The 11,808-nt window shown below is 39.7% G+C and overlaps 1 protein-coding gene across 1 annotated transcript in view; it reads right to left on the bottom strand.

Moving 5' to 3' along the window:
* Window positions 1-11,808, bottom strand: part of Gnl3l (G protein nucleolar 3 like) — a 50,137-nt gene that overhangs the window by 19,633 nt on the left and 18,696 nt on the right. The window contains exons 3-7 of the mRNA XM_023707821.1: window positions 4,771-4,811; window positions 3,015-3,122; window positions 1,430-1,546; window positions 587-670; window positions 10-93 (exon numbers count right to left, since the gene is read on the bottom strand). Of these exons, the coding sequence (XP_023563589.1) occupies window positions 10-93; window positions 587-670; window positions 1,430-1,546; window positions 3,015-3,122; window positions 4,771-4,811 (434 nt within the window). The remainder of the gene's footprint in view (window positions 1-9; window positions 94-586; window positions 671-1,429; window positions 1,547-3,014; window positions 3,123-4,770; window positions 4,812-11,808) is intronic.

Here is an 11,808-nt window from a genome sequence, read left to right as displayed (position 1 = left end):
CTGAAAAACAGCCTCTTCCATTTGGAAACAGCGACAGCCCAATGGGTCTCTGGCATCCAGGACTTCCAGAATCACATCAGAGTATTCCACCACCTAAAAGGTAGAGGACAAGGGTATGAGAATAACGAACAGACGAGGTAACAGTTAAGCAGACTATTAAAGAAAAAAGCCTGCAGCTCTAGGGAAAAAAAGAAATAGAGCAAAACAAAACAAAAAAAAGGCTAGACATGGTGGGGTGCACATCTATAATCCCATCTATAATCCCAGCACTCAAGGTTAAGGCAGGAGGACTACTTCAAGTTCAAGGCCAGCCTGGGCTACATAGTGAATTCAAGACCAGCCTGAACTACATAGGGAAGCCCGGACTCAAAATACCAAAAAAAAAAAAAAAAAAGAGAAGAAATAAAGAGTTGGGCTCTACTCAAAGGGCCTTAAGAAATAAATGAATTCCTGTCTGGCATAGTGGCACACACCTATAATCCCATCCCTTAGGAGGCTGAATCAGGAGGATTATCCCAAACTCAAGGCCCGCCTGAGCTACATAGCAAGATCCTGTCTGAAAAGCAAAGCAAATCAATCTCTGTACCTTGCGGAACTCCCTGTAAAAAGCCCTTCTTGAGGCCTCATCATCCAACTGAGGAAACGTATTTAATTCCTGCAAAACTTCCTCCTAAAAGAAAAAAAAAATGATCCAGGGAAAAAAGGGAGGTGAGAAAGAGTGCCAGGGATTTGGAACGTACAGAAAACTAGGGAAGCCAGATGAGTCCCAGCCCACCAAAAAACAACTTTGACCAACCAACAACTGGGCACTGGGACAAAGGCAGATAAACCCATATGGTACATATGTGTGCCTATGTGGATATGTGTGCTGGCACACCAGCCAGTGCCGAGTGTGCACAGGGATGTGTAAGGAAGGGATGGGAGAGGGGCTGTGACAAAATCTATGGGGGACATAGAATGGGTCATGGCAAACCTGTATTGTATGCCAAAGAAGGGAATATGAGTTTGCAAGTATATATTCTATGTGTGAGACAAGAACAAATGGCATAAAGGTAGCAACGAGGCCCAGAAGGAAGATGAGCTCCCCCACATACGCTCCTCTCTGACTCACTCCTCCCTTCATACCCTCATTCCCTCTCCTCTTCCCTTACCGTAGTCACACCTCTCCCCACTAGACACCTACCCTCACCACTCCCAAATTTTAAGTTCAAGCCTGGGAGCGATAACTTCTCCACAGGTCTCCAGCCACAGGTAATGCTGAAAAATGATCTTTACTCCCCTCTCCTCCTTCCTGCTCTAGCTCCACTATTTTCCTTCCACTATACTCATTCTTTTCTTCCCTCCAACAATTGCACATCTCTCCTTACCGCTTCTCAGAGCAATGGCAAACCATACCAATCCTGCTGAGGAGCAAGGACTACCCTTTTACCTTGCGTTCAAACTCCTCCTGACGTCTCAGGACATCCTGACAGTAATTCTCAATGGTTCTGTGCTTGTGTTTCTCTTGCTCCCGGGCAGCTTGCTGCTTCTCCCTCATCTCCTCAACCTAACAAGTAAACACAGACTGAGAACGTAGCTTATTGGGTCTATAGCTTAAGAAAGTGATGAGTGACAAACAGAAGAAATGGCATGACATGAGAGAGTTGGGAGTAACAGGAGTACAAGTAGAGCATAAAGAGGACAACAGTAGAGTGAGAGGAAGAAAAAGAGAGATACAGGAAGGGTTGAGAAGCAGAGAAAAATAATAAGCAGAGAGAATGCATTCTAGGGAGAAGGGACCTCTTAAGACTATAGGGAAAGAGAACAAGATCCTAGAATATATCATTATTTTAAAAAAAATCAAAGGGCCAGCCTGATAGCTCAGTAGACTAAAGCACCTGAGCGCAGCAGCTGGAGTCTGATCCCTGGCCTGCAGTGCTGGCCCCACCCACAGGGCACACTGAGAAACAACTGATATTGGGCGTGGTGGTGCATGCCTGTAATCCCAGCAGTGGGGAGGCTGAAAACAGGAGAATCACTATGAGGCCAATCTACATAGTGAGACCCTGTAGACCCTGTCCTAAATACAGAAAAAAACTGAAGAAACAAGGGCCAGCGAGATAGCTCAGCAGACTAAGTGCCTGCTTTGGCAAGCGCAAGGACCAGGGCTCAATACCCAGTCCCGTATGCCTCATCAGCTCTGCCCCCAGGGCTTGCTGAGCCAGTGACTGAGTACTGAGGCTGGGTACAGTGGCACATGCCTGGGGGTAGGCTGAAAATAGGAGGATCACCATGAGTCGAATCTGCAGAGTGAGACCCTATACCAAATACACAAATGAAAAAAATAAAAAAAATCAAGAAAACATACATAAATAAAAATCAAGAATAAGCCAAGTATAGTGATGTGCTCCTGCAATTTTCACATTTGGGAGAATGAGGCAAAAGAATCACTTGACCCCAGGAGTTCAAAACCAGCCTGATGGCTGGGCATGGTGGTACATGCATAAATCTCAGCACTCAGAGGCTAAGGAAGGACAGACACAAGTTCAAGGCCAGCCTGAATTACATAGCAAGAACCTATTTTTAAAAAGTGGAGGAAAGAATAGCTAAACAAACTGGAAAAGGTTGTTCACAGGAGATAGCTAGGACAATGAGATGACAAAGTCAAAATCAGAGTGCTTCAAAGAAAGCAGTGGCCTCAAATGCTGAGAATCCTGCTAAGATGAAAGAAAAAACTACCTACATATTCCACTCAAATAAGGGAAGAAAACTATCCACACAAGGGATGGTATTGGTGATACCAGCAGGGGTGGTTTCAGTGGAGCAGTGGGAACATAAGCCAGGTGTTAATGGATTGAGACATGAGAGGGAGGTAAGCAGAGACACTAAATTCAGTACCAAGTTAACCTCCCTCACTTCCCTCATCCACAGTTTGAAGAATCCTCACAACTCTCTTCTCTGCCCTTCTATCCAACACTTCTACAGACTGAACATTTAAGCCAGGGACTTTCTCCCAGTCAATGTAAAGAACTCACCCTCTTCTTCTTTAATGCCACCTCTCGGCTGGCGTGATCATTGCAGTGAACAAAACGGGAAGTGGAGGACACTCTGGAGGTTGTTTTCTTCCCATTTTGCTTTGCGGGCTGCTTACCAGACAAGAAAAAACAAATAAAACAGCTAATGAACCCATGGAAATGATCCAACCTCTGGACAGGTAGGACCTAAAGTTGTTCAGAGGGCAGTTGTGAGGAAAAAAACAATAGGCTAAAAAAAGGCTCTGTCCCCAGAGATCTCCCCTAACAAGGTATGGACTGACTGAAGAAGTCTAGTGGTAGGGGTAGGGGAAGGGGCAGGGGTTCCCAGGATGACTTTTCAAGGCTAAAAGAAAAGGCTTCTATACAAGTAATTCCCAAAATGTGGTCCTTGAGCCAGCAGCAGCACCACCTACGGACTTGTAAGTAATACAAATTATCAATGGTTTCTCTTAGGTGATAAACCCAATATATAAATAAAGTACAAAAGACAGAAAATGAGAAAAAAAGTTAATATAATCCAGCATGGATAATTATCTAAAAGTATACCTTGATTTAGTATTATGTTTTATGTTTTTTGACCTGTTAGTCTAGCTATTGATCTGTATGTGTAATTAACTTTATAAGGACTTATATATGCCTGCAGTCCCAGCACATGGAAGGCTGAAGCAGGACAATGGCTGTAAATTCAAGGCTAACCTGGGATACAGAGTAGTGAGTTCAAGGCTAGCCTGAAATATAAAGTGAGACCTTCTCTCAGAAAAGAAAAGAAGGGGCCAAGGAGATAGCTCAGTAGAATAAGCGCTTGTGTAGCAAGCACAAGGTCCTGAGTTCAATCCCTGGTACCTCAAATAAATAAATACAGTTGAGGAGGGTTTTTGAAAGAAAAAATATAGATACCCAACAGTCTATGTTTTAAGCAAACCTGCAGGCAATTCAGGAGTGCTTTTAAATCTTACCCACACTGACATTTCAGAACCCAAGATGATATTTAAGTTTCCCTCTTCCCCCTGAGTAACAGGGAACTAGAAATCAAAATGGCTTAAGTCCTAGCTGTGATACTTTGAACCCAGGAACTTTCTCACTGAAGCTGTTTTTTCTTTTTTTTTTTTTTTGACAGTTTCAAAACAGTTTAGTAGGACAGCTACAATAATTAATACATTGCATATTGTTGTCTTCATAGTAGTTATTTATAGTACAAGATGCAGATATGATATCTTGTCTAAACACTATTAGTACAAATCTTTCTTCTGATTGAACTAAGAAAAAGTAGCTATATATCTATCCTATTGTTTTTTTCATTTAAAAAAATAAAATAAAGATAGCCAGGGAGATGGCTCAGTAGAATAAATGCTTGCCTGGCAAGCGCAGGAGCCTGAGTTCAATCCCCAGTTCCGCCAAAAATAAATAAATAAAATAAATAAATAAAAAATAAAGATGGATGAGCTAGAGATAGAGTGCAGTGGTAGAGCATTTGCCTGGCATGCATTTAAGGCCCTAGGTTCTACCTTCAGCACCATCAACAGGGGAAGGGGGATAATTCTTTTCAAACTAAATCAAGAACAAAACAGTATATGGCTTAGGGTAGGAATTTAATACACACTACTGCTAATTCTCTCCCACAGCTACCCAGAAGGAGAAAAAAGGTCAGGTATGTTAATTCTACTGTGGTACTCTATCTACTCACCCATTATCTACTGACCTGATCCCCAATTTCCCAGTAATGGGCATATCTCACCTGAAGGGAGTACCAACTTACCTTCTTACAGCCTTTGGAACCTTTACCTGACTTTTTAGTTTCTACAAAAAAAAAGAAGAAAGAAAGAAAGAAAAAGAAAAAGAGAAAGAAGCCATTACTCACCTGCCCAACATTTACTTATACCTTAATCAAAGCCAGGTTATACTAGGAAACTAAGAAGGCTCAGACACCATGACTGTCTAGATTTAGCACAAGGCACAGACACAAGCAGCAACAAAAATATCAGACAAAGTAATGGATATAGTTTTTATAGAAATATTTCAATACAAAATCAAATAATTCTTGGGTTAAGCTTGGTGGCACTTGCCTATAATCCTAGCACTCTGGAGGCTAAGGCAGAAGGATTGCTATGAGTTCATGGCCACCCAAGGCTACATAGTGAGTTTGAGGCCAGACTAAACTAAATAGTAAGACTTTGTCCCAAAAAATGAAAATAAAATCAAATAATTCTTAAGGGTATTCTGCAGAATAATCTGAATATGTGTTTATAACCTCCCCCTAGTAGGAAGTAGGAAGTCCCTAACTTCCTACTTGGGACCCCTCAATAATTTCAGTGTCATGTGTGGGAGCTGGCAGCATGGGAGGTGCCATGAAGAATCCCAGCAGACAAAGTCTAGATAGATTCTCCTCAGCATGTACAGAAAGAACAATGCCTTGTTGCCGCTGCCTCCACAAGAACTTAACTACTCAGTTAAACTGCTGCCACCCTTGGATCCTAGGTGGAAAGAACTGACAGTTTTCTAATCAGGCCTTAACAAAGCCCAGGAACTTAAGAGGACTCTCCCCATGTCAAAGAGAAGTCCCATTGTCAGCCTCTTCAAAGCTGGTCTCCTGAAGAAAAAATGGCTTCCCTTAATTTTCACCACATTCAAGAGTACAAAAGGATTTCCAACAGAGGAAGGAGATTCTGAAAAGACAGGATATATATAAATATATTAACAGCTCGAGAATACCACAGAAAGAACACTGACATATAATGGATATCACTGAAGCAGGACCCTCAGTTCCTCATATGTCCATACCATACTTTTCTAATGAAAATATGTACTTCAGATAACAGTAGCTGGTTGTACAGGACTAATAGGTGTGTACACATGTGTCAAAGTGTAAATTGGTAAATTTAAGTCACATTATGCACCAGGTTACATTTATAGCTTATATTAAATGTTCTTTTGGGCTGGAGAAATAGCTCAGTAGTCTAAGCACCTGCCTGGCAAATGCAAGGACTCAGGTTCGATCCCTGGTACCACATGCCATGCCAGCCCCGGAACCTGGGGTGTGCAGTGCCACTCCCAAACTGGGCATGGTGGTGTATACCTATAATCCCAGTGCTGAAGAGGGAGGATCACTATGAGTCTGAGCTGCATTGTAAGACCTTGTACCAAATAATTAAATAAAATATTAAAAATTAAAAAATAAAATAGATGTTCTTTTTATTTTTCTTGTAGAATTAGTAATGTTGCATGAAAATCTACGTTTACTACTTTGGGAAGAGGTCAAAAGGTGACTCAGCTACCAATAATGACTTGGATCATGTAAACCAAAGAAGTAAGCAATTTATGACAGAGAAGTACAGAATGCAGACATTGATTCAGATGAGAAAAAAATAATGTAAATGAATATTTGACTAGTCAAAATGTCATAAAATGGTTGCATATACTTGAACAGTTAGAACTAGGTCAGAACATATTACTAGATTATTGCCACAGTTGAAACCTAATGAAACACAAAAACATTCTATATACATCAATAGAAATACTCAAAAATAAATTTATCATGGTACCTTATTATCTAAACTAAAAGCCTTCATAGAAGGGTTTTTTCATTCTAATCACCAGACTGTAAAGGATTTATAGAGAAGTAACAGATGTGGCTTTGAGATTTTTAAATAAAAATATTAGCATTCCAGAGATTTGGTTTCTTTCAAAATTGCCTATCTTTTGAAAACAAAAAGACTTGCCAAGAAAGAAAAATATCTGACAATTTGGTTGGCATTTGCTCATTTGTTGAAGATTTGTTTTAAACTGGTAAGCAATTTATACACCATCCAGACACATGACAATTGATGAACAATTTGCATTATTTCATAGTTGTTGAAGCTTTCAGCAATATATGCCAAGTAAACCTTCCAAGTATGGTACAAAAATATATGCCCTGGTAGATGCAAAGACTTTTACACCTTGAATTTAGAAATTTATCCTGGAACTTGGCTACCAGGTTGCTCTTCCTGCAGCAATACATCATATGATTTTGTTAACTTATTGCAAGACTGGGAGTAGTGGCATGTGCCCTTAATCCCAGATCTTGGGAGGCTGTAAACAGGAGGATCACTAAGAGTCCGATCTAGCGTGAGACCCTGAACATCCTATAGACCCTTCCCTAAAATACAAAAAAAAACCCACTTATTGCACTTATTACAAAAAGTAAACAAAATTTTACACTCGACAATTGGTTCGCTAGTTACCCACTGAAACATTTGTTTTAAAAAACAACAGTTAAAAAAACACCTGTTAACTATCACAGCTGAGATTCCTGGAAAAATGTTTCAAGTTCACACTAGAGACATGTCTAGTACATTCTTTGGATTTCACACTAGTCTTGAGCCATGTAACCCCAGGCTGGCCTCAAATTTGCAGCAATTCTCCTTCCTCTGCCTCTCAAGTGCTGGGATTTCAGGTGTGTGCCACCACACCCGGCTTAGCTTATTAACTATATTTAAAAACCTTATTTTAATGTTATAAAGTAGACTTAATTGAACTTCCAGAAAACTGGAGAAGTGGTAGGCAGCAGAGAAATAGTCCCACTGTGATTTGGTGTCCATTTGCTGAAATATAGCTAACGGTAGAGAAGTAGGAGGAAGGGCGGAGGAAAATGGGCCTCTGAAACTCAGGAAAGATCTAAAATGAGAATTGAAGCCCAAAGAGAGAAGCTTTAATGAAGAAAAAAACAGGAGCAGCGCTTTATAATAAGCAGCGCTTTGTCTGTGACTTCTGACTCACTGCTTGGGAGGGGTGACTTGACCCTGCAGACACACAGTGACTACTGGCGACCCCAGAGGCTTCCAAGGAGAAATACACCAGTGGAATGTAGCATTGAACATAGAAAACTGCAGTGGGGATGCAAAAAAATCAAGTTTTATCATATAAAGATATGGATTCCCTACAATGAATGTGATCATTACTTATACTTAAAAATGTATCAATAAGCTTATTTTTTAAAAAAAAAAAAAGCTCTGTAAATAAGGAGGGAAGGAGGGCTGAAAGGGAGGAGTGGGGGATGGGGGAAAAAGCAGTAGCAAGATATATCATGTACAGGAACATCTCCCTATGATGAATGTGATTGTTACATATAAGTAAAATATACCAATGAATAAAAGGAAAATATTTTTTTGGAGACAGAGTCTTGCTAAGTAGCCCAGACTGGCCTCAAACTCGCAGCAACCTTCCTGTGTGAAAACTGCCTTAGGTGTGAAAAAGATTATTTTTGTGGTTGTTTTATGTATTTGTATTTTCATTGTAGTTCACGTAACAATTTATTGCTATTATTTTTTAGCAGGTAAACAGTTCATGTTGAAAATGTTCATGTTTATACTAAGCACTCATTACATATTTGATATTTTATTTTATTTTATTTTATTGATATTTTATTTCCTGTTAAGAGGACATTGAATAATAGGAAGCTCCCGACAAGAGAAAGACAAAAGAGGTGACAAGTACGGCCTGCCAAACAGGAAAGGAAAGCTAATCACACATGTTGCCAGTGTAAGTGAGACTTGGTGTATGGAATATGCTATTATTGTCAAGTGTGATGACTAAAGCAAAAATTATTTCTGTGGCAGAGTTTTGTTTGTATTTTCATTGTACTTCACGTAGATTTTATTTCTGCTATTATTTTTCAGAACTTGCAGGCAGATAAACCATTGATACTGAAAATGCTAATATTTATTCCAAACATCCAGTACATATTAAAAACTTTAATGGATGCAACTAGAGACCATACTCTTAAGTGAAATAAATCAGACCTGCATGTGCAAACATCATATTGTTTCCTTAATGTGAAAACCTAAAAGAAAATGGAATCTGAAAGGTACAATAAATACTTGGAAAAGGGAATGCATTTATTCAAATGGAAAGAGTTACTGATTTGAGGAGGACAGGAGAGGGAGTGGGGGGAAGAGATTTATCTACGTATGTAAGCAGGATGGTTTGGACAACTATACTGTGCATTTCTGCTGGTCTATGGAAAGAAGCAGTTAATGCTTTGTTTGTCTCTTTTGCAATTTGTACTTTTTCTCTTAATTTCTTTTTTTATTTTTCTTTTAGGGAAGGGTCTACAAGGTGTTCAGGGTCTCACTACTAGATCAGACTCATAGTGATCTGCCTGTTTATAGCCTCCCAAGAGCTGGGATTACAGGCACAGCACGCCAAGTCTCAATTGCCTTCTCAGTGCACCCCGGGGCCCATGAGCCTGCTTGCAGGCACTTCAATCCGCTGAGCTATTTGGCCAGCTCTTCTTAATTTCTTATACATTTCTTTCTTTTTTTTCCTTTCTTCTTCTAATTTTACATGCATATAACTGGTAATATGAATAACTGGTTGGAAGACAACACTGTACAACAAATACTGTGAAATTCATATTACTCTGTTAAGTGAAATTCTGCATCATTTGCAATTTTTTATTTTAAATCTAATTCGTACTCTTTAAAAAATAAATTTTTTTAAAAATTTAATATTTTACTGTTATTTTGTTTTCCTGTTTAGTACATTGTTTAATGTAATAAAACTCAGGGCCGGGAAGATGGCTCAGTAAGTAGAATAAGCCCTTGCCTGGCAAGCGCAAGGGCCGAAGTTCAAAACCCAGTTCCGCCAAAAAATAATAATAATAAAACTCATAAAATTAAATTTAATAATTTATCAATAGAAATACTGCTACAATAAGCCGAGCATGTTGGTACATGCCTGTAATCCCAGCACTCGGGAAGCTGAGGCAGGAGGATCATTGTGAGTTCGATACCAGTCTGGGCTACAAAATGAGCTCAAAGCCAGCCTGAACTGCATAGCAAGACCCTGTCTCAAAAAAAGAAAAAGAAGAAACAGAAAAAAAAAATACTCCCATAAAATAAATTTGAGCATTACACATCCCCGTAATGAATCTTTTCTGAAAATCTGCTGTGATGCCCCTGGGGTACAGCAAATAGCACTTAAACACTATTGCAAATCCTTAAGGAAATTCAAGAGACACCTCATTAAATAAAAATGTGCCAGGCATGGTGGAACATGCCTATAATCCCAGCACTCAGGAGGCTGAGACAGGAGATCACCACAAATTTGTGGCCATATAGTGAGTTTATTTTTTTTTAACTTTTTTTTTTGGCAGAACTGGGGATTGAACTCAGGCCCCTGCACTTGCCAGACAAGCATTTATTCCACTGAGCCATCTCCCAGACCCCCATATAGTGAGCTTAATGACCCCTGAAGTACACAGCAAGACCTTGTCTCAAAAATAAACAATGAAAGTTACTCAAAATAAAAGACAACTTGAGGCTTCATATTGGACAAGCACATATAGCAAACGATTAACAAGGGTGCCACTTGTGCTGGCTCATGCTTGTAATCTCAGCACTCAGGAGGTTGAGAAAGGAAGATCGTCTTGAGTTCAAGGCCAGCCTGGGCTAAATAATGAGTTCAAGGCCAGGGTGAACTACATGGCAAGACCAGAACATAGATCTATCAGAATACAGATCTCAACGTAAAGGAAACACATAATGATACACAGAAAATCTGTTAAAACTGACCAATAAGAATGAAAAAGAGACCTAGTGATGGAGCCAAGAAGCATTCCATAAAAAATAGATAAGAACTAAAATACCAACTACAACAAAGAATTGAGCAATGGGGATCAGGAAAGCAAAAGTTTGAAAGCATGCTAAAGGCTTCACTTTGTAAGAGCAGGATAAAAACAGCTATTTGACACTGGTAATATGACAGAGAAATACAAACTTAATTATGCTTGATATAAATATGACTATAACTTGAATTATTGATGGAGTATCATTTAAAAACTCTATTAGCTTAGCAAATAATAAAGAGAGGAAACAAAATAAATATAAGATAGTAGAAATTCAACCTGACATAATAGTTATGATAATGAATGTGATTGTGTCTATTAAGAAAAACATACACATATACTGGGTGCAGTGGCCCAAGCCTATAATCCCAGCTACTCTGGAGACTTAGGATAGAGGATCCAAAGTTGGAAGCAAGCTGAGGCAGGAGAATCACAAATTAAAGTCCTGCCTGGACAATTTAAAAACTTAATAAGAAACTGTTTCAAAAGACAGGGCTTGGGATTTACCCCACTACAGAGCCCATGGACTGGGGATATAGCTCAGCAGCATAAGCACCTGCCGGGCAAGTGCAAGGTCCTGAGTTTGATCCCTGGTAATGCAGGAAAAAAAAAAAACCTCAGGCCAGGCTAGGCTACATAGTGACTTAAGAATCCTGTCTATCTCAAAAATTAAAAATGGGGCTGGGAGATGTAACTCAGTAGTAAAGTACCTCTGGGTTCAATTCCCATACACACACACACACACACACACACACACACACACACTACAGTTCCCAAGTCTCCTTTTCTTCAAAGTACCCATATTGGCCACAACAAAGAATGAAAAAGAAAAAAAAAATCTTGGGGATTGGAATGAACCAGGTCTGGCTTTTTACTCAGTGATTTCCATCTGTGTAACTCCCCTGGTGAAAATGCCTGCGCTGGATGCATGGGCACAATAAAAGAAAATACATCTCAGAAAGGAGGAAAGCATCTGCTTCAGAGGGGAGAAAGGACAGGAGAGAAAAGGCAAGGGATGCAGTCAGACATCACTCAGCTCTACAGCACACAGAAGCCTGTACTCATTGCTCCTTCAACTACTTTTGAAAGCTTTCCCAACTATTTTGCAGCTGATAGATAAGCTTCTTACTCTAACTCAACAACTACCTAGCTGTATAACCTTGAATTTTGGTGTTTGTGTTGTTTGGGGAG

Source organism: Octodon degus, unplaced genomic scaffold, assembly GCF_000260255.1.
Source record: "Octodon degus isolate 3935 unplaced genomic scaffold, OctDeg1.0 scaffold00314, whole genome shotgun sequence".
Classification (NCBI taxonomy): Eukaryota; Metazoa; Chordata; class Mammalia; order Rodentia; family Octodontidae; genus Octodon; species Octodon degus.
This window is presented reverse-complemented; position numbering and strand designations above follow the sequence as displayed.